The 23,361-nt window shown below is 30.5% G+C and overlaps 2 protein-coding genes across 2 annotated transcripts; both read left to right on the top strand.

Moving 5' to 3' along the window:
• The first annotated feature begins 1,665 nt into the window (after positions 1–1,665).
• Positions 1,666–8,199, top strand: LOC123199604 (branched-chain-amino-acid aminotransferase 3, chloroplastic-like). Its single transcript, XM_044614633.1, has 10 exons — positions 1,666–1,859; positions 1,940–2,028; positions 2,213–2,390; positions 3,558–3,734; positions 3,839–3,970; positions 4,767–4,865; positions 5,481–5,585; positions 6,983–7,078; positions 7,493–7,605; positions 7,939–8,199. Exons 1-10 carry the CDS (start codon positions 1,728–1,730, stop codon positions 8,090–8,092), a joined length of 1,275 nt encoding a protein of 424 aa, XP_044470568.1. The 5' UTR covers positions 1,666–1,727; the 3' UTR covers positions 8,093–8,199.
• A 7,296-nt stretch (positions 8,200–15,495) lies between these two features.
• LOC123199763 (transcription factor RAX3-like) lies at positions 15,496–17,010 on the top strand. Its single transcript, XM_044614815.1, has 3 exons — positions 15,496–15,761; positions 15,852–15,981; positions 16,075–17,010. Exons 1-3 carry the CDS (start codon positions 15,626–15,628, stop codon positions 16,841–16,843), a joined length of 1,035 nt encoding a protein of 344 aa, XP_044470750.1. The 5' UTR covers positions 15,496–15,625; the 3' UTR covers positions 16,844–17,010.
• Positions 17,011–23,361: the final 6,351 nt, after the last annotated feature.

Here is a 23,361-nt window from a genome sequence, read left to right as displayed (position 1 = left end):
TTTATGGATTCTCTTGCAAATTGCGGTAACTCCGTGCATGGTGGATCTCTACTTTTGGCAATTGCTTCATCTTTTTGTGGAACTCTCTCTCTCTCTCTCTCTCTATATATATATATATAAAAAATGTGTATGCGACAATGCTATACTAGTTACATTTTAAAACATAAATATATATATATATATATATATATATATATATATATATATAATATTATTATATAATTTAGTATTATTTTTTAATTCAAAATTATTTAATTATTTGGTAATATATATCTCTATTTATGTATATAAAATAGGTATATATAATTTTATTGATATAGAGCAATAGTAGATGTATTTATTTTAAGTACACAAATATATAAATATTTATATTTATCATTATATGATTTATGATTTTAAATTAATGATAAAATAATATTTAATCATGTGATAATACATATAAATATATATGCAATTGTGTAACTAAAACAAATACACAAAATTTTATTATATAATTTTATATAATAATATATTATTATTTATATATAAAATTACTCATATTATGTTTGATGGATAGATACATATCTATCACTTAATCTTCTCATCTTTTTCAACTAGCCAAAATACCTATTCCCACCTAAGGCTTAACAAAAATTCAAGGTGACTCCACTAACTTTTAAAAATCTAAACACCTATTAATCTGTTAGTTTTTATGGTTACAGTTAAACTTAAAATTATCATTTAGATATTTTTATTTAAATTAAAAAATTGATTTCTTTTTAACCTCTTAATTTTTAAACTAATCATTTACACCCCAAACTTTGAATGTAGCCACCCCTCTAACTTTGAAACATTGTATTTACACCAAAAAACTTCATTTCATCTTTTTGGTGACAGTTCTTCCTAACGTTTCTATTTGGCATCATCTCCCCTCCCATGGTGGTTTCATGGTGTAGAAAACACTAAAAATCTAGCTGAAATGGTCAGATTTTCTTGCATGAATTTGTGTAAAAATTACACAGATCCGTGTGATGATCTGTGTGTCACCAATGCACAGATCTGTCAGACAGTATCGCATAGATGTGGGCATTGTCTATGCAATGTTGTCCAACTGATTAGTGCAATTTTTTGCATAGTTCTTTACAAGAAAATCCAATCATTTCGATTAGATTTTCTATAGTTTCTACGTCAGAAAACCATCATAGAGGGAGTGGAGATACTGCCGAAGAGGAACGTAAAAAAAACAACCATCGAAAATCTACAATAAAGTTTTTAAGGTATAAATGTAATATTTCAAAGTTTGAGTTAAAGAAAAGTGGTTAGTTTTAAAAATAAAGGAAAAAAAGAAATAATTTTTTTTATTTAAATAAAAATTTTAATAATCAAAATTAATATATAAATGAACATTTAAATTTTTAAAAATTAACAGAAATTATTATATTTGGACTATACTTGTCACTTTATTTTTTCAGCATATCTTGGGTGGGAATTACAGTTACTCCTTCGGCCTTTTCAATTTAACTGTTATTGTGATTTTAATAATAATTTAGGGGAATTCTAGCTTTTCCAAATATTGCAAGGCAAATGGTCCTGACAGGAAAACGGTGTTTCCAAAATACGGAACTACCAGTACAACTTAAAAACAGAGTAAGAGTCAAATAAAGAGAGAGAGAGGTTAAGCATTCACCAAAACCCAGGCCAAACAATCCCATTGCTCACCAGAAAACAATTCACTGAGAGAAGAGAAAATGGAGACCAGCGCAGTGTTAACAGCCCTTCAGCCAACCAATTACGTTTTACGTAACACTTCTAATCTCCACCTTCCCCCTTCCTCCGCTCCTCAGATGCAGCAACATTTCCTTTCTCCCGTTTCTCTCAAAGTAACTGATTCTCTAATTTTACGTTTCACTTTTATTTTTCTGTCTCTTTAGTTTGCCTCTGATTTTCACTCTCGTTGCAGCCTCTCAAGCCAATTTCTTTCTCCTCTTGCAATGTTAATCAACCCCCTTCTCCTTTCTCTCCTTGTGCTGTTTTATCTCATACTTTCAGGTTTGTGTTTGTTGTGGTTGAATTGGATATTGCGGAGGCTTCGCATGCAAATCTTGAAATGGATGTAGCTGTGTTTCAAAGAACTGTTACATTGATTTTTTCCTTTTTGTTTTTAATTTTAAGCATTATGGTAAGTATTTATTTAGTGTTTTCTGGTCTGCGGGTATATTGGTTTGTTGTATAGCGACCAAAAGGCTGATTTGGCGGACATAGACTGGGACAACCTTGGATTCGCGTTTCTTCCTACTGATTATATGTATGTGATGAAATGTTCGCGGGATGGAAACTTTAATGAAGGTGAATTACAGCGTTTCGGCAATATTGAGTTGACCCCGTCAGCTGGTGTTTTGAATTATGGTCAGGTTGGCTTTTTAATGTTTGCAGCGCTAAATTTTCACCTGAATTTTATCTTTAATAATTCTGAGTTTTTCATGTAGCATGTTTTCGGACGGCAACTAAATTTTACAAGATAGGAAATGCAGAATCAAAATGGTATCTCAATTGTGTATTTTATCGGTGGTAAATTACATTCTTTTTTTAAGTTAAGCAAATTCAAGGGAGCTACCTTATGCAATGAATTAATTTCCTTGCACATTTTTGTAGATGATATTTGAAATTCTAATTTTTGGATAAGTTGCTTTTTATGAGAGGTTTTCTTCAATGATTGATTTTGAGCTATGGAGATTTTTTTTTTTTCATTTTGTCGGAACAAAAACTTTGTTTTTAGAAGGTATGAAGTACAAGTTTCCTCACCTATAGTTAACCAAATTCTTTAATTTGTTTTTTTTTCTTTTTTGGTTAAAATCTTATAGAATAAATTTCATTGATCTGCTCTAGATTTTGGCTAAAGTATAGCTGGATTTTGGTTTTCTATATTTTTTAGAGCTTTCACTTGAATTTTGACATTTGATGGAAACATCCTTGAAATTCATTTTAGAATTTGCCTAAAGTCCGCTGGAGTTTGTCAAAAGCATCTCTGTAGTAAAGATCATCATCCAAAAAATAAACCACTCAGGTCCATCATGATTTTTGCTAAACCTCTTGTCCTGGAAAATTTCCCAATATTTTATTTTAGGTAGTCAGAGGTGGACTAGTTAGGTAGTCTAGAAATGAATAACTGATTGGACATTCCAGCATTTGAGAATAATTTTTTTCTACCATTGTGAATTCAAAACTTAGCGAAGATAGCAGATAGTGGAAGACATTGTCTGGGGGAGTTGCAGTGCTCTTTTCATTAAATTAGCTGTTGAAGCATTTTATATTGGGGAGTTGCAGTGCTCACTTCATTAAATAATTTGCTGTTGAAATATTTCTTATTTGTTAAATATTAAATGATACTGTAGGGGTATGGTTGGTAAGACCAATTATAGGTGCATAAGATGTTAGTGGAATCAAAACCGTGTTTTTGTGTGTGTGGAAGGAGGGGGGTTGTTGTTGGATGTGTGAGGGAGAGGAGGAGAGAGTTAGTGATTTGAGGATTATCTATCTTCTCATCTTTTTTTAAATTTTTTTTCCTTATTTGTAACCAGGGATTATTAGAAGGTCTGAAAGCCTACAGGAAAGAAGATGGTAGTATACTCTTATTCCGACCAGAGGAAAATGCACAACGGATGAGGATGGGTGCAGAAAGGATGTGCATGCCATCACCATCAATTGAACAGTTTGTGGAAGCTGTCAAGGCTACTGTTTTGGCAAACAAACATTGGGTATAAAATGGTTTAATTTTGCACCATGAATTTTTCACTTTTGTTAGTGACTTGGGTGGTTAGTAACTGCTTTTGAATCTTTCGTTGCTAATTTTTTATTTCAGATTCCCCCTTCTGGTAAAGGTTCTTTATATATCAGACCTTTGCTAATGGGAACTGGGGCTGTTCTTGGTCTTGCACCTGCTCCCGAGTACACTTTTCTGATCTATGTATCACCTGTTGGGAATTATTTCAAGGTTTGTTAACTTTTTGTTGCATGCAACTTACAACTTAGTTTGCAACCCAAGACTTGGTGTCTTTACCTTGTTCTCTATCACTTCTCCATTATCTGCTTTCTGTGATATCTTCTTCCCTCATGCACATACACACTGTCACACAAACTTGTACATATGTAAGAAAAATAATAACAACTGAATGCTTGCTTCAATATCATGTGGAGAAGTGTTGTTACAATCAATTATGGTTTGCTATCTGCTTATAATTATGACTCATTACAGAATTTAGATTCAGCTGCAATTTCTGAATTTCATGCTCAGTCTCATTTGAAGTGACAATGCAATCTCTTTTCTTTTTCCTCTAATTTTAATATCATTAATATTGATGAATTCAAGTTTTCTGCTTAAATAAATATTTTGAAGTACTGTTAGCAATTTGCAATTAGCAATTCTATGACAGTAAATATGAAAAATATTCCTTATTTGGAGATTGAAAACATGACACTGTATATAGTGAATTCAATTACTTGCCCTTTATAAATTGTGCTTCTGAAGTTTCAATGCCCAGTTAGTCATAGTACAATTATTGTGGTGGCAATGTGGTAAATTGAGTGACAATATATTTGGACAAGCAATGTTTGTCATTTGTGTGTTTTGTATTTTGGTTAGTTATCGTTAGCATATTTTTTAATGCTTTAGATGTTTTGTATGTGCTATCTTTTCTCTATGGATTCTCTTTGGTTTTCATTTCCTATGGATAACTATGGCACATCCCTTGCACAATTATTAATTATAGTGTTTATTTTTGCAATGCTAGGAAGGCATAGCACCAATAAATTTGATTGTTGAGCATGAATTACATCGTGCAACTCCTGGGGGCACTGGAGGCATAAAAACTATTGGAAACTATGCTGCGGTAAGCCAGCCTTTTAGTAGCTATTAGATTTTCAATATTCTTTTTGAAAAGATTTGTTTTATTAGTAATTTTGGTTTGTTTCGTAAAAAAATCTCTTCATTTTGCTTGCACCCTAGGATTTATGTTTTTCTTGCTTGGTTATTGCTAGGTTTTTCCAACTGATAGGTTGATTAAATCTAGGTTTTATGAATTCTTGTGTTCTTTTGAAATTTTTTCCTCTTGCAACATTTTTGTTGTGAAGGTATAACTTATTTGTAGCATAATTTTCTTTTGTCACCATAATTTCACTTGTTGCTCCAAGTAGGGAAAGAAGATTAATAATTGTTTTATATATATTCTTTAACTGGTGAAATATGCATTCATCTTGTTCTTTCCATGAGGATTTCATGCAACAAAGTGCATAGAGACAATTGCATGCAGTTGATAATGCTTATGAACATCAAACATTACACATCTTCGCTGTTAGTTTTATTGGTGCTTGTGTAGACTCCAACTTGCTTGTATGTGGGAGGTCTATGTGGATGTGGGGCCATATCATGCTCAAGGAAATGCATATCAAAGAACCCCAAACCATGGCTTTGGCATTCTTCCATCTAATTGGTGTGTTATGAGCAGCTAGGCTGGTATGACCATTGCTTACTGAGCTTCAGGGCAGTGGGGTACTGTACTCAAGCTGTTGGAGACACAGGCTTGTTTGAGGCATTAGTCTGTTTGGCTAGAGTATGGGTTTATTGAGGTTAGATATGCATCCTGTTTACCTTGGAGGTGCTTGCCTTTCTGGTTGCCTTCAAGAGGACAGCCTTTGTCAATCTGCCATCGGATCCATTCATCTTAAGTATAATTTTTGCCATGGAGTACATATATAGTAGTTTCTAATGAGGTTCCTTTGAATGCAAAGATAATTGGATTTCTTTTCATAAGGGTTTCATTCTACTCCTCACCCAACGGGATCTTATTCCAGTTTCCCAGATATTGTCTTGATGTTACTAAGTTGAGTACTTTCGGGCTTTCAGACCATTAGGACTTTTGAATGCCATTGCTGAAAGGTTCATTCTTGTAAATTCAGGGATTAATATAAGGGCATTTAATGCTGTAAATCCCAAGAGATATCCAAACATCTCATTACAAGTGTCAAGTGATGTGTATCTATGTAGTGTTGATATATAATTTACCAAATCTTCACTTCATTTACATGTAGAATTAAACGTCACTTGGGGTAAAATTTTTGGGACATCTCTTGGGATGAGTAGTTAATTCAATAAGGGCATTTCTCTTATTGTGATAACACCAAGATCATAAGATGTTGTGAGATAAGGGTGAAGGAAGAGAACTTTGAAGTTTTGGGAATGGTTAGTCTTAAATGTAAGTACAAGCTTTCATGTTGCTGCTTTACATAGGTAAAGGCATGTGTTGATTTTCAAGTGGGCTGGAAGTTCTTGTATTTTTTGAGAAGACCTAGGCTTTTTTGTATTAAATAATAATGTGGTAATCTTTCGTAATTTTTCTCATACATATGCATTTGAAAATAACCAATTTTTCGTATGAAAATTATGTTAAGATTATTCCACTAACTATTATCACGAGAACCACTCAGAAATTATTTCTCTAAAGACTTAATCTTTTGAAATTAATATAAATTACTTATTTTAGTGGTCGAGAATAAAAAGATATCTCTCTATGCTATTTCTCATATTATGACATATATTTACCATTTGTCCGATTTTAGGGTTATAGTGACTTTTTGTTTCCTATAGTTCCTTTCTGTCTCAATTGTACCATGCTATCTGCAGTTTAGTGTATTTGAATTGATTTACTTTTAGGGTTATGTTCTTTGTATGTTATGAGGAAATAGATCATTTATTATGATTTGCTTGTGTTTATAAGTTGGTGGTGGAATTGATTAAAAGAGGGAAAAAAAGCAAAATTGTTTTTGTGTAGCATAGAAGCTTTCAAAATTTGCTATTTCTAGTGTTAGAGAGTGTGGTTTATGCTCTACAATGATCCCGTGTAGTCTTTATGTGTTTGTTATAAAGTCACTGCAAGTACTTTGCAAGCTTTTCTTGATGAAATTAGAGGCAGTTAGAGCGGATACATTCTCATATGTGATATCCTACTAGGATGAAATTATCTCCACACCTGCAATCAAGGGGACGATCCTACCTGGCATCACAAGAAAGAGTATAATTGATGTTGCTCGTAGCCAAGGGTTTCAGGTAATGGTTATGTTGCTATGAAGATATATCTTGATTGATTTACTTCTTTTCCCTTTGAGTGTGACATCATGAAAACTTGGTTTGAGGCTTGGAAACTAGCCCAAACTTCCAAACTCACAGTTTAGGATATTTTAAGTGGTGAATTATTTTCCATGGCAGAATCCAATATGCATGACACAACCCTTCTTGTTGTAGTGACATTGTCCCCAACTTGTAATTTAAGCTTACAGCTCTAAAAAAGTTTCAAAATGATCTCTCAAGTTCCTACATCTTACACACTTAATAGGTTTTATTAATATTGCTAGTGTGCTTAGAATTTCTGTTTTTAGCTTTCATTTGATTAACTCTTAATGGATTTGCACATAATAGGTCCTTGAATTTGTTTAATTTCCCAGTGGTCATTCAAATTTGCAGGTCGAAGAACGCCTTGTGACAGTTGATGAACTGCTTGATGCTGATGAAGTATTTTGCACAGGAACGGCTGTGGTTGTATCACCTGTGGGTAGCATCACTTATCGTGGTAAAAGGTAAAAAGCTCTTAACTATCTGGTGAAAGGATAAAAAACCATGTCTCCATGTTTAATTTATTTAATTACTGGTTTCACTATACATATTAAATGGGGAATTGATTCACCAAATGCAATGTAATAATCAGAATTCTGTTTATATTCGAGGTTTGCTAGTAACAGCCCTGGCAAGATGGCAATTCATAATCAAAATTTTAGTTCCTTGTGGAAGAGTGCATATAATTAAAGCACACCTTTGAACTGCCACCTTCAAGTGCTCTATTGGTGTTGTCCATAGCAGTGTCGACAAAAGTGACTTAATAACACAACATGTAAAATCTTATGTTGGCGCAGGTTCGCATATGGAGAGGGCGTTGGTTTTGGAGTTGTCTCGCAACAACTATATTCCGTGCTTACCCAACTACAGATGGGTCTTATAGAGGACAAGATGAGTTGGACCCTCCAGCTGAACTTGTCACACTGGTACAAATTCTTGCTTGCATTTTGAATTTGGTATTGCAGTTGCAGATAAAAGAATCTCTTTAGTATACAGTGGGAATTAGAAATTTCTTTAGTTTGATTTCTTGTCAAGTGATGCCCAGATAAAATATATATATATATATATATATATATATATATATATATATATATATATATATATATGCCAAAAATCATGTTTGATATCTTCTTGTTTCTTTTTAATTATTAATTGTTAGTAGAAATAAATTTGATTGCACATTTCTTCATGTTCATCACATATTGCACTCAGCTACACTTGGTATATCACAAACACATATGCATTCATATTTTTGGACTCCTCTTTGATAGCATATCTGCAACTTACACATGCATTGATATATATATATATATATATATATATTCATATATATATATATAGTGCTAGAGGGTACACATTAAATTATTAAAAGAAAAAGCTCTGTAATATATTGATATTCTTAATCTACCCAACCTTACCTTTAATTGATGAAAAGTAAGTGTTTTATTAAAGAAAGATAAATAATTTTCAATTCCTCTCCTTGTCTTATTCGAAATTTCAATGGTTAAAGTCTAGCTTAAGCAACACTTTATATAATTAATTTTTTTATCTTCCTTCTTGAAAAGGAACGACGATTCCCTGATTTTAAATTTGTCTATTTTTTTAAGTTTAATATCTATTTCTATCTTTGAATTATAGATGACAATTCAGAGCACGAAATTAGGTATTCGACTCACCCTTCTTCAAACGGAGAGGAGATTACTTGATAAAGACTTGGATAAGAACCGAGATGACTAAAATCTTCGCAATCAGAGACAAAGATAAATATATCTCTGATTCATCCCCTTCTTTGTTCATTTGATTCTTTGCATATTTTTTAAACTTTTACATATTAAATTATCCTTAGAAGTTGTGAATTTTAATAAATATGTTTTACATTTAATAAATATTCTATTATTTTTTTAGTAAGGATGAAACTGGAAAAATGTGGAGAATTTTTCCCGTGGAGATAGAAAGGGAAAGGGGAGATTAATTTTTATCGTGGAAAGGGGACAAAGATTTTCTATCATTCTTGTATTGGAAACAAGGTAGCGATGGAAAAAATTTTTCTTGTAAGGATGTCGACGAGGATTAAGATATTTAGGTCTTATCTTGTTGTTATCTCTACTTTGGATTTGATAAAGATAATCAGAAGTAGATTTGTGTGATTTGTATAATAAGATGAAACCTTTTAGTATTGACATTGAAATTAATAAAAGCTGCAGAAGGAAATGAAGTTTGTTCCTACTTTATACTAAAATTATACCATGAAAAGAGGCGTAACTAAGACTGAAACTGCTTAGCCAAAAAAAAAAAAAAAGACTAAAGCTCATGGAAAATGACATTCACATTCCACAACATATTTAATTCAAAACAATGCCATCAAGAATCTGGCAAATACAAAAGTGTTAGCCGTGTGGGAACGGTCTAATAAACATACCACAATCTTCATTCAATTAAGTCTTAATTGTGTTACAGCCATTACCACACAAACTTCAAATGCATATATATATAAATTTATTTTCTGACTACCTGCCTTTTTTTGTCTTATCTATATATGTTTTGTTGACCTTTGCCCCTTCTTTTCTGAAGCTTTTCAACACAGCAAATAAAACAAAATATTTGTGCACCGGTGGCTGAATCCGTCTGATATTTGATTGGAGAACTACCAAACAATCGCTTTAGAAAGTTCTGTTCATTTCTTTCTTAAAAGCGTTTGCAACAGTCAATTTTATGGAGTTTTTTCCTTCCTTCCCACAATTCTCGAGTCCTTAAAATGAGGTCAAAGTGTACCCATTTGTTTAGCTTTGTGATGTTACATTACGTATTGCTGACCCAAATCTTATCTATATTATCTTATTTGTATTAACAATGTGATTTATACACACTTTTGAATACACAATCTAATATAAAAATGATATATTATTATGTGATTATATGTTAATTTATCTTTAATCCAAAATCACTTAATCATATGATGACATATTATTTATTGACTTAATTATTTATTAAAAAATATATATACATAGTATTAGAATCTCAAGTATAAAATATGAGATTTGGATCTCACATTGAAAAATATAAGCTTTTAGTGTGAGATTTATATAGTTTTGAACTCTTCAATCTTAATAGTTAGTTTTTAAAGTGTAATTCTCTTAAGATTCATATTATTTAGTATCAGAATCATTATCACGTCTGTTAGTGGCAATTGTGCAATGTCCCAGTTGTAATCGTGTGTCACGAGTGGTGACGTTGGCACTGTAGTGTTTGTCTGAAACTAATAGAGAGTTAATACATAGCTAATTTATTTAGATGCTGGGCTACAGAGTGTGGTGTTGGATTTGATTATCCTCGATGGGCGGTTTCAATAATAATGTTGAATATGTGTAGGGATCAAGTTATAAACTCAAACTTATATCTTGGATATGATTGTATTTAGTTGCTATAATAGGAAAAATAATCATAAAATTACATTGACACTTGGCATTTACACATGGTTTTTTTTATCTACTAAATACACGAGTAAAAGATGGAAACGGAAGTGACCAATTCCATGGTTCATCAAAGTCGTAGTAACTTTTGAAATTAAGTCGATTGCCTCAGAATTTTGAGTATTTAACTTAGCTAGCTTGCATGCTTTTTCTTAGCATTTCAAAAGCCTCTCATATTGTTTTAGTCCATGAGATTTAAAAGTGATAGGGATGTTTTGAATTTTTCAAACTGACTTCGTTTCTGCTGCAGTCTTCTTTAGACTTATTCAACTCGATTTCTTTTGGCGCAGTAAGTTAATTTTGGAACTATCTATGCATTAAGTTTGAATGAAGATATTTTTCCCCTGCTAAAGGTTGGTGAGAGTGACAATACTTGGGCAAACACATGATGGGCGTGCTAAAGTATGGGTGTGTGTGATTGTTAGTTTCATAGGTGTATTGTTGTTTATTGAAGACTTCAACCATGGGCATGTGCAATGTAACCAAAGGACATATTAAAAGGAGACTAGACTATTCTTACGAGTTAAAACCGTTTCTTTGCTAATTCAAAATTAAGATAAAACCGATAACCTTAAATCATAATATAAACATATGTAAAACTGACTCTTAAAAAGATAGTGTTGGGATATCACATAGACAAGTAAAAAAATTAGCCATAACGTATTGTTCTAGGTAAACCATTGGACTATTTAGGGGATCCTAAAAATAATGCTTCACATAAAGTGATTCCATCGAACAAGTCATCGAATTAACAAAAGAAATTTGAAAAAAAGGGGGAGGCGGATTATCAAAATCATTAACATCTAATTAGTATTTTTATAGATGTCATAACTCATAATCCATAAAATAAAGTAAATAAAATTAATCAATCAATAGACAGCTGTTAATGGTTCATTCTACACTCCTACTTTACCTATCTAAATGTCATTGGAGCACGTGCATGCATGTCTACATAAAGACCTCGATAAAGCATCAATATGAAAGTAACTTGAGAAGAAAGGATACTCCAGATTAGTTTCTAAAAAAGACTGCTTCAAAGTATTAAAGTAATTTCCAGGTCCAATCTTACACACACACTGCAGGAAATTTCAAAGGCAAGAGAAAGAAAGCTGCCCTACCATTTGGACAATTTCTCCTCTATCGTATTGACAAAGTTAATATATTTGTTCTTTAATTAACCACAGTGAAAATTCAACTGCCAAATCCAAACACAGTGAAAATTCTATATTCATTTTTTAATTCCCATCTTTTGACTTTCACTCTCCCATGAATTTGATTCTTGGAAAAGTCAGCTTTAATATATACATATTTTTTTAGTAATGTTTTACGTGCCCCACAAATGATATATATATTGTCATAAAATAATAAAATCATTCAATCATTTAATGATATAAATAAAATATATATCTATTTATACATTCAAAATAAATATATATAGTTTTATTATTATTTTTAATGTTAAACAATTATTATCATAAATCTAAATATATGTGTACATTCACCTTTTCTTAGAAAAATCTTAATCAAGTAATACTATGTAGAGTAGTAATGAGTATCAATTTTTATATTTATAATAACGTGTTATTATATATTTTAATATTATTTTATTTTTAATTAAAAATCATTTAACCATTAATATGCAAATTAATAACCATTGTAAATGTGAATAGTTTCATTAAATATTGATTGCATTATAATAAGAAGCCTAAAAGGCAGGCAAGTGTAAGGTCCTAATTGTAATGCATTTGACATGACAGTTGGCTTTGTTTCTTCTTTTTTCTTTCTCTTTTTCCTTTAAATTAGTATGAATACTATTTATTGATCTCTCTTGTGGGTTTTGATTATAGTTTAATTATTTGGCCCCAAATGATCAATTATATATTGAAATACCAAAAGCAATCTATTATTGTTGCCATGATTTGAAAAGTTTCTTCCAGTACTATTTTAATATTCGGGATGAATCCAATCCATTGACAATTTTTTTCTTCCGAAGTGGAGTCTCTGTGTAGATTTCTTCGCCTTTAGCTTTTTTGGTCACCAACCATAACAGAATACAGATAAACCTTTATTATTAAATTCTATATGAGAGTAGTAAATTGACATTATCTTGCCTTCTAGATGAATTTTGAAAGAAAAAAATATGGTGATTGTGATCTATAAACCATTTAATCATCAATTAGATTATTGTAATTGTTATTCAAAGCATTTTTAGCATCATCAAAAACGTTTTACAATGGTAACATATATGTTTTTAGGCCAATAAAACCTATTCCTATCCAAGGTTTAGTGTATTTCCAACCAAGGTCTCTTTGTCCAAAGAAGAGGTCTTCGTCTCTTTAGGCTAGATCTTCGTCATGAGACAACTCAAAACCCTTTGTCTTCGTCTTTTTATGCTGATTTAGGATTGACGAAAATGAAGATGAAGATGATTTGTCTTCGTTTGACAAAAATAAAGGCTAATGTCGGAAGATTAGCGAGTTAGAAATATGTACTGAAGGCCAATTATTAGTTGGAACCGAGGTGGTTGATGGAGAAAGGAAAAAAAAACTTAGAGAGAAAATAATCATTTTTTAAATTTTTGGTGAAAGAAATTGCTAGATTTTTAAACTGAGGAGGAAAATGTAATAAAATTTTAGTTTTTTTATAATATTTTAACTAAATAACATTTTTACCTTTAATCATAATGAGAATTTTAACAAAAAAATGAGTATTTAGGTTTTTAAAATTTTACCAATGAAAATTTTAAAATACACTAAACCTTGGGTGGAAATAAATCTTTTGACCCTATATTTTTATAATCTAAATTTATAATATACATAATCTGTATAGTTATTTATGTAGTCCAAAGCTTATACACATATTTTTATTGAAATATTATTTAGTAAATCTTATGTAAATATTCTCAGTGACATAAAAAATGCTCAACTTCTAAGAACTTGAGAGACTGCAATGAGAAAACAGAAGAAATACCAAACAGTTTGATTCTTTTGGAAATTTTAGTTGGTATACAAGATTTCCTCGACAATAATTAACCATAAAATAAGACTGACAGAAGTCAACTATTTGTTACATAAAATTCTGTAACTTCGTATATGAAAAAGAAATAGACAAATAATATAAAAAAGATATAATGTATCATAAAGAAAAATGAGATTAAATCTATGACATTATGCATTGACGAAAGTAACATTAGAAGTTTGTCCTTAAATAGCAATTGAAAAAAGAAAAGGCCTAAAGACTTATTCCCATGAATCCCACCCAAGATTTAGTGAATTCTCAAACTCCTACTTACGAATTTTCAAAAACTCAAACATTCATTATTCTGTTAAAATTTTTAGTTAGAGTTAAAAATAAAATCGTCATTTAACAAAAAATATTTGAAAAACTAAAATTTATCATATTTCCCCCCTTAATTTACAAATCTAACAATTTTCTCCACTAAAGTTTGAAAAATAGTCATTTTTCCCTTAGGATTTTTTTCTCCTCTCCAACAACCATCTCTTTTCTGGTTGTCCGCTGGCTTTCCCAGATCTCTTCTTCTCCCTAAGCCAGTCTCTCTCTCTTCCCTCTCTTTAGTTGGCTGATGGCAAGAAAAGAGATGGTCGCAGGAGAGGAGAACAAATTTTAAGGGGGAAATGATCAGTTTTCAACCTTTAAGTAGGGAAAAACTATTGGATTTTTAAATTAAGAGAGAAAATATGATTAAATTTTAGTTTTTAAAATTTTTTTTATTAAATAACGATTTTACCTTTAATACTAATTAAGAATTTTAAAAAAGTAAATATTTGATTTTTTAAAATTTTACTGATGAAAGTTTGAGAATATACTAAATCTTAATGGGAATAAGTCTTTTGGCCTATAAAAAATTACTATAAAAAAAAACAATTAAGCAGATTTCTGTAGCTTCCAATTACTATAATTTATTACATTATAAAATGAATATGAAAAGTATTGAACCAAAAATTTATCGGTTCATTTGGATGGAAACTTCCTTTAATTTTTTAGTGAGATATGAAAAATCACCCTAACTATCATATCAGCCATCTTTTTTCCATTAGTATAAATAGAAAGAAAAGACAAAATAGCTTGAATAAATTTGTCTAATTGGTAGTCCCACTGACCTAAAAATTAAACACAAGGTAAATATGTTAAATAACAAAATTAATTAAAATTAAAACTAATTTATTATTTCAAATGACACAAATATAATATATTAATTACTTTAATATGTATAATAAAAATATAAATAAATTTGAAAATATAAATAATTTAAAACTATAAAGATATATTAGTATTTTAAATAAAGATATTAATATAAAGATGCGGATATAGAGATAGGAATAGAGATGGGGGCGAGACAAGGACAAGGTGAGGCGAGGACAAGATACATGTATCTGCATCCTCAATTATGAGAATATTTTTCATCTTCGTCCCATTCTTCGTTTCTACAGAAGAATCTCCTCTCCGTTATGGTTAAAGATTTTAAATTCAAACTGAAATTATCATATTTAATTTCATCTGCTCAAGTTAAATATTTCTTAATTGAGTAACAGTGTATAATACATATAAATTATTCCACCAAAACAGTGAGTATAGGGTTAGGTATCTTCTGGTGCCGTGTGTAGTGGAAGATGATGATGATCGTGATGATGTACTTTGTATCAGTCATTAATCAAAATTAACGAGGGCGAGGGAGTCAAGGTAGACGGCCATGGAAATTAAAGCAAATTTGCGTTATAGATTCTTAAGTAAAGAAGGACAATTAGATGAAACTTGGTCTTCTTTCCTGGCATTTATAATTTCTTCAATATTAAATGCATAAAGTGCTCTTTTTCTAAATTTACTTTTTGAAAACCCTGTACTCTCCTTGTCTCTCCTTCTCCAGCGATTATAGTCTCTCTCTTCCTCTCTCAGCTTATATATAATAACATTATCATTATCATTATTATCAGAAAAGATAGAGAAGCAAGCTAGTTTTATTTCGAACGACACAATACTCAGACAAAATTTAAACATGGGGAGAGCTCCTTGTTGTGATAAAGCTAACGTGAAGAAAGGTCCATGGTCACCTGAGGAAGATGCCAAACTCAAAGCCTATATTGAAGAGCACGGCACCGGCGGCAACTGGATTGCTTTGCCACAGAAGATAGGTAATTAATTAACCTAATCAGAACAAACACCATAAATCTTCTTTAATTTTCTAATTATTCAATACTCACTTTATCTATTTGCACGTTTAGGACTCAAAAGATGTGGCAAGAGCTGTCGGCTCCGGTGGTTGAATTATCTCCGACCTAACATCAAGCATGGAGGGTTCTCGGAGGAGGAAGATAATATTATTTGTGGGCTCTATTTAAGTATAGGGAGCAGGTAATTAATTAATTGGCTTTCTTTACTGGTAATATGTGGCCTTAAATGGTGAATTAGAAAGTTTAATTATAACAATTCCTCATGGATATGTAGGTGGTCTATAATTGCCAATCAGCTACCTGGAAGGACAGATAATGATATAAAGAACTACTGGAACACGAGGCTAAAGAAGAAGCTCTTAGGCAAGCAACGCAAGGAGCAACAAGCCCGGCGAGCTAGCGGTGTCAAGCAAGAGATGAGGACAGAAAACGAGGGTTTGATGATTTCTGGGTTTATGAATCAGACCCCATATTGGGCAACTGAGTCACCGGTAGTGATGGCGCCACTGGTGAATCCACAGCAATTAGATCCTCATTTCAAGGACCAAGCAACCCTCAGGAACTTGCTGGTCAAGCTAGGAGGAAGATTTTCTGACGATCATCAGCAATCAAACACAACAACCATAGCAACAAATAGTGTTGCATATCTTTGTGATCACGTGTCTTTCTCCCAAGATCAACTCTTTGAGCTCGCTTCGCCAACATCCGTGAATAGCCCTACTGCCACTCAATTGCCAAACACTCAGTACATTAATTGCTCTGGAGCTGCTCCAAATATGTATCAAGGGTATCAGAACTGCCCATTAGAGCTAAGTGATCATCATCAAATGGCCTACAACCAGCAACAATTGCATGGATTGGAGAGCTTCTATGACATGGATGTGGTGAATAGTAGTACCGGGACTAGTTCTGTGGAAAGCACGAGTTGGGAAGATATGAACTCTTTTGTGTATTCGACAATGGTTTCAGACTGTGAAATTTGTCAACAAAATTTGCCACAAGATTCTACCTTTGAAGAGTCGAGGTACTTCTGCCAACAATAATAACACGGTGTGTCTGGGTGGGTGTTGTAAATCTGTTTCTCTGTAGGAAAAATTGGAGGCGGAATATCAGAAAACCTATTGAAATTATTAAGAGATTTGTTGTTAATTTATTTCCAATTTCATTTTGTTAATTTCTTCCTCATAGTTTGATACCTGTTTTAAGTTAACTATCTCTTTTCCAATCTTGGATTTAAGTTCTTCTGTTTGATACTGATTGGATGTTAATCTTCATATTAGGACTTTAATTAAAATAAAAGATTTCAGTGAATAGCTTTTTTTGGCTGATGTTTGAGTTCCTAATTACTATGCAAAAAGCACATCTTATGTTCCCTCCTTTATTCATGGCAGCCTTCTCTAAAGACCATGATAAGGCAATAGTAATATCGGAAAGGTGGTTTGACGTTTTGGCTACAATTTGCTTGGCCCTAGCTACAAGGGCATCACAAAGTGGCTGCATTTGTTTATTTTTATCTTCATGTCTGCAATAACAATACAAATCGTGAAATCACATGCATATCACTCTATCTCATATAATTCCAATTAAATATGAAGAGTTCTGAGTACTTTTTTCTCAAGCAATTACGGAAGTGTGTTCTCCTTGTTCAATTCCTCTTATAAAGAATAATTTCAGAAGTTTATGGAACACATACATGATTCTAATCTTAGGGTATAGAGAATTTCATTTAATTATTAAATAGACATCTAGTATGAGGGTAATATTTAAAATTAATATGATGTATATCCATTTTGAATATACAAATAGACACCTATTTATACGTATTGTCACGTGATTAAATGTTACTTTATTTTTTATTTAAAATCACCTAATCACATGATGTCAAATATCAAATATGTATCTATTTATGTTTTTAAAATAGGTAAGTATAGTTTTATTGAATATTTAATTATCTCAATAATGTATTTTAAATTACTGATATATCATCTAATTGGTTTGTCACGTACTAAAAGATTCTAGTAATGTTTTATCATTAAAATGAGATAGTGAATTATATCAAGAGTAACCTTATTAGTTATTATAATTTATTATCAAATAATCTTAATTTTGTTATATTTTATACTAATGTACTAAATTTTTGGGATAAAAATACTATTACTTTTAATTAAAATAACAAGCATCACAGTGAATATCTTTTGAAAGTGTATAATTAGTTTAATCAAACCCAAAACTAATTTATAACCCCTTTAATATTTTAAGAACATTTAAATAAAATATATTATTACCAAACCAACAGAATAATTATTTATATATATCGATTTTATTAAATATAATAATAATTTATTTTCAAAAACCTTGTAGTATTGAAATTGATTAATTCTTTAAATCAAGAAAGTGATAAATGTAAATTAACTTAACAATTTGATTTGAATTTGTAACAAATGACAAATTTAATTGACTTTACTATCTTATAATATTTATATATTATTGATAGAGATAATAATTTCGAGCTAAATTTAGGTGTCCTGACCTTTCTCAACCCTAATACAGAGAAGATCCTTCAATAGAAATAAGGAAAATGATGAAAACGGGAATGATAAAATCATCATAATCGGAGACGGAGATACATGTGTCCCCTCCTCGCCCTGTCACGTCCCTGCCCTACCCCACCCTTGTCCTCATTCCTTTATATTAATAGATTTACTTAAAATACTAATATATTTTTATAGTTTTAAATTATTTATGTTTTTTAAATTTATTTAAGTTTTTGTTATGCATATTAAAGTAGTTAATGCATAATATTTGTGACATTTGAAATAGTAGGTTGGTTTTAATTTTACTTAATTTTATTATTTAATATATTTATGTTGTGTTTAGAGAGTATATAAGAGGGATTTTTTCCCGTAAATAAGAGGAAATGATTTTTCTTCATAGGGAGGGGACGGGGATGAAGAATTCTTGTTATCTCTGTAACGGGAACAAGCTAAGAATAGAGATTGATATCTCTTACAGAGACAGGAATGAGGATTGAGATCCTCTCCCCCTTGCCATCCCTAACTATTGATTGTATTAATTGTTATTCTTTTAGCAAATGCTATCGCTAGGATTGGATTCCATTCTAATTGTTGGAATTCAAACTTAAATTTGAATCAAATAAGCCTAATTCAAATCAAAGATTGACTTTGTTATAATATAAAGAGTTAAATTCAAGCTTATTCAAATATTTAAATTCAATTTAACTCAAATCGATTCAAAATTAACTTATTTTTTTGAATTTGTAATGAATTCGAGTTTGATTCAAATTAAATTCGACCATGTTCACTAGTATAACCTATTAATCTATTTTTATTGAAAGAAATTAAAGATTACTTTATTACTTATATTACTTTGTTTAATTTATAAATAATAAAAAATTTTGATAAAATTTTATTAATAATAGTGATGATGTGGTAGGCAATATAAGGGATAATCTAATTACCACATCTATTTTAGGTATTAAAATATTATTAATGTAATTTTCATTTTATTATAACTATATTTTTATTTATTAATTTTTTTAGGGTAAAAATACTCTCATTTTCAAGTAATATAAAAAATAACATAAAAAATATTTTAAAATAATTATACCTAAGGGTATTTAAGTAAAATAATATATTAATATTATTTTATTACTTCTAATTAAACACAATAATTATTTATATCTTTATATTTTTATCAAATTTTATCAAAGTAATAATTTATACCCAGTAATTTTTAAAGTAATTTATTTTCAAGATAATATTATAATTTTGATAACAAAATATTCTTCAAACAAAATGCCCTTTACGAGTTTAATTAAAATTTTTCATCAACTTAATTTGTTGTTGGTTATATATATATTTGCATATATTTGGCAACATAAAAAATTAATTAAATATTTGCTGGAAAACCAAGATTATTTTTCCATGCATGAATCTAGCTGGTTTACATCAAATCTCATTTTAGAATCGATATTCAAAGGAAAGTCAAATCTATGTACATTAATTTCTCTTGCACAACTTGAGTCGCTCTCTTAATAATATTAATGGCCTCCTTTCTTGAAGCAAAATCTCAAGTTGATCAAACCTGGTGGCAAGTGTATTCGTAATTGCAATGGAATTCGTATAATCCAGTTGAATTAGACCCAGAAAACCCTTGAGCTAAGGAATACGCCAACTCTATGCAAAACAAATATTTTAATGTAAAGCATTTCAATTATATGCAGCAGATTTTCTGTCTAGACTGGTAAGTCAAAAGAGGAAAGCACTAAGCTCAACAAAACAACCAAGTCGCAAGCATTATCAAAATCCAGGAACAACTTTTTCATGGTCAATCACCGTCTTTATTAATTAATGAATTGAGGTAAAAAAATTTGAAAAGAAGATGGAAAGAGTGCCTATATCGGAACTATTATTGACTTCATACGGCCTCTCTAAAAACTGCACAAGTTTCGGCTCTTCGACAACTGTTATGCATGTTTGACAAAGATTGATACCTACTCGTTAATTTACTTGATGGTAAATGAATGATATAACTTGAGGAAAGAATGGTATTCTATATATTTACTCCATATTTTGTATTAATTTATAGTTTAGTTTGTCATTTTGCACTTGCAATGCAATCAAATTACATTTATAAAGAGTTAGGAGAAAATACAAGTTAAAGAAAACATTATGCCCTATATCTATAAATATTATGGGTAAGGTTGTTAAGTATATTCGAGCTTGAGTTCTATTCGAACGAGCTTGAAACAAGCTTAGCTCGAGCGAGCTCAAATTTAAGAGTTCAATATATTCGAGTTCAAACTCAAACTCGAGTTTTTGGGGTGTTCGATTCGTCAAGCTGGCGAGTATGAAAAATTTGATACAAATCAACTAAAATGATATCATTTTGACTAATACTTATAAAAACGGTATTGTTTTAAGCTCGATTTCTCTTAAATAAGTTGAGCTCGAATTCAAGTTTGAGCTTGGTTTCATTATAGTGGAATCAAGTTTGAATTTAAATGAGTTTAGTTTGATTCGATTCCAATCTAACTCTAATTATAGGTAATTTAGAAGTTAGGTTAAGTGTGAATACTCTCATTTGACATCAACCTTCAATCACGTCGGCCACCTTGTGTTACTAGACATCAGCCACCACCATCACAAAACAACCTCTCTCTTTTTAACGTTTTGGCTGATATCAACCACATGATATTGTATCATCACCCCTCTTCACCTCTTCAGCATGATTATTTTTTGACTCATTCAACACCTTGATGGACCCTTTATGTGTCCCCATGGTTTTGTCTACCAAATACAACAAAATTTGATTTGAGTTTCATCACTCTTGATCATATGAGAACATGGCTTCTCAATCATGATGTCATTAAATTTCCTTCCTTGTTAGAGACATCAAGATTGTTTATTTGCGAGCATTTAACTTTCTCCTCAGGCTTTTGTGGTTTATCCACTCATTAAAAAAAAATCAATATAAAATAATGGCGAAGAAATAGTGTTGTGGTATATAAAATCAAAATGGATTTTCCCAATTTAAAATAGATTTATCTCTCTGGACATGTATGTTTAGAGTCAATCTAGCCTTTCAAAAAGATTGAAAGCCAACCCCAAAAAGAAATTCCTCTCCTAGGTATGGCCTTGAAAAAATAAACTAAAAATTGGCATTTGAAATTTAGATTTCTTCTCCAATGAATTAAGATACCACATGTAGTAGGTACAAATTAATAATTTTCATACCTTGACTTTCCTTGATTTCTATTATAGCATTTCCATGGGCGAAAAACTATTTCCCACCCATTTCCCACCCAAGCTTTGTTAAAATGACAAATTTTCACCTATTAAATTACAAAAAAAAAAAAAAATTTAATTTTTTATCTGTCATTCACTTTTGTTAGTTAATTCATTTAAGTGAAAATTTTTGTATTTTCATTTTTTCCTCCCATTCTTTCCATTTTTTTTCCTCATTCTTTTTTATTTTCTTTTTCTCTTATATATTTTTTTAATTTTCCCTTTTCAAAAGTGGGGTGGGCTGGGAAGGGAGAGGCCCTAAAAAAAGTTTTTAAAATATTATGGGCATTAATGGAAATTTTTACAGGATTTTTAAAATTCAAAAGAAGTTTGGAGTGTGTTTGAAATATTAAATTTTTTAATATGTTTCTTAATGGTTTAAAAAATTACAAGTACATTCCATAAGAACTAATCAAAACATAATATTTTTAAAGATGGTTAGAGTTTTGATATTTTTTAGGAATCTAAATAATAAATATTTAAACTGGTAAAAATATATTGATAATTTGATATGAATAATATTATATGTACTCATTTTGGATACACAATTATGTACATACTTACATATGTCATCATGTGATTAAGTGTTATTTTATTTTTAATTCAAAATCATTCAATCATGTAATGATACATACAAGTATATACACATTTGTATACTCAAAATGAGTATAGATACTTTTATTGATTTAATATTTATATTAAGTGCTAATGATAGTTTCGTAATCATAATAAATAAAAAAATCATTTGCAGGAAAATTAAATAGAATTCATTAATAGAAGTTGATAACGATGGGAATAAGATTTCTTTGAAATTTAAATGGGGGGAATTTGTTTTATTTATTTGGCCTATTTCCATATAAATTACAATTGTACTTACATGATGTGCAATTGGTTTAGTCGATACTTGTATGTTAACTGTCAATGAGATATAATATAAATACCTTCGCAAAATTTTCATCTATAATAATTTCATTTAGCTTATCATAGCCTTGGACAAGAAAGATGAAATCAATTAAGGGTATGTTACGAGAATTTACTTTTAAAACTATTTTTGTAGTTGATATATAGTATTTCTCTTATGAAAAAAATTTTGGGCTACGATAAGAGTACTTTTTGCATGAAGCAGTTCCCTTAATCTTTAAGTTGTCTTTCTTTACATTTATTTCGATATACATAAATAAGATTTTCAATTATTTCAGACTGCTTTAGCAGTACCAAAAGTTGCTTTGAATTTTCAAATCCACCATAAATTGCATTTAATTATTAGTTATTAATAATTCAAGTAGACCCGATACCAAATTGTAGAAGAAAATAAAATTAATATATATTGTAACTGAGATACCACATAGCAAATGGTAATGTGGACAAATGTATACATAATGTTTAAAAATATTATTTAAATACGTAGTGATGGATTACGTTCACATTTGTTGGTGAGAGTATCTTGGAAAATTGCTTTTAAGGTTGCAGACAAATACAAATGACTGAAAAATTCTGGTTAATGCTCCAAACATTCTCAACAAACAGCAACCATACAAACTTCAACGAAAGCAGATGGCAATAAAATATATACAACCATACCATTTTCAATAAACAATTGCTTTGCCACCCACCACCCTAACCCTTGAGTACATTTTTTTCCATGCAATTCATCTGTGTTCTCTTTTCATTCCCATAACCAATCTGATATGGGTTTCTGAACATTGAACTTGCCTAGATGCCTTCATTACATGGAGACGGCATACATAAAGAAA

Source organism: Mangifera indica, chromosome 16 (genome assembly GCF_011075055.1).
Source record: "Mangifera indica cultivar Alphonso chromosome 16, CATAS_Mindica_2.1, whole genome shotgun sequence".
NCBI lineage: Eukaryota > Viridiplantae > Streptophyta > Magnoliopsida > Sapindales > Anacardiaceae > Mangifera > Mangifera indica.
The sequence above is the reverse complement of the archived record's forward strand: the minus strand, read 5'-3'. Positions and strand labels throughout refer to the sequence as shown.

What these genes read in the sequence shown, in the direction of transcription:
- LOC123199604 (XM_044614633.1), top strand. Translation starts at nt 1,728, where the DNA reads ATGGAGACCAGCGCAGTGTTAACAGCCCTTCAGCCAACCAATTACGTT. An exon ending in CATTAGTCTGTTTGGCTAGA is followed by an intron (nt 5,586 to 6,982) that starts GTATGGGTTTAT and finishes ATATCCTACTAG; the next exon opens with GATGAAATTATCTCCACACC. An exon ending in CTCGTAGCCAAGGGTTTCAG is followed by an intron (nt 7,079 to 7,492) that starts GTAATGGTTATG and finishes TCAAATTTGCAG; the next exon opens with GTCGAAGAACGCCTTGTGAC.
- LOC123199763 (XM_044614815.1), top strand. Translation starts at nt 15,626, where the DNA reads ATGGGGAGAGCTCCTTGTTGTGATAAAGCTAACGTGAAGAAAGGTCCA. An exon ending in TGCTTTGCCACAGAAGATAG is followed by an intron (nt 15,762 to 15,851) that starts GTAATTAATTAA and finishes TTGCACGTTTAG; the next exon opens with GACTCAAAAGATGTGGCAAG. An exon ending in TATTTAAGTATAGGGAGCAG is followed by an intron (nt 15,982 to 16,074) that starts GTAATTAATTAA and finishes ATGGATATGTAG; the next exon opens with GTGGTCTATAATTGCCAATC.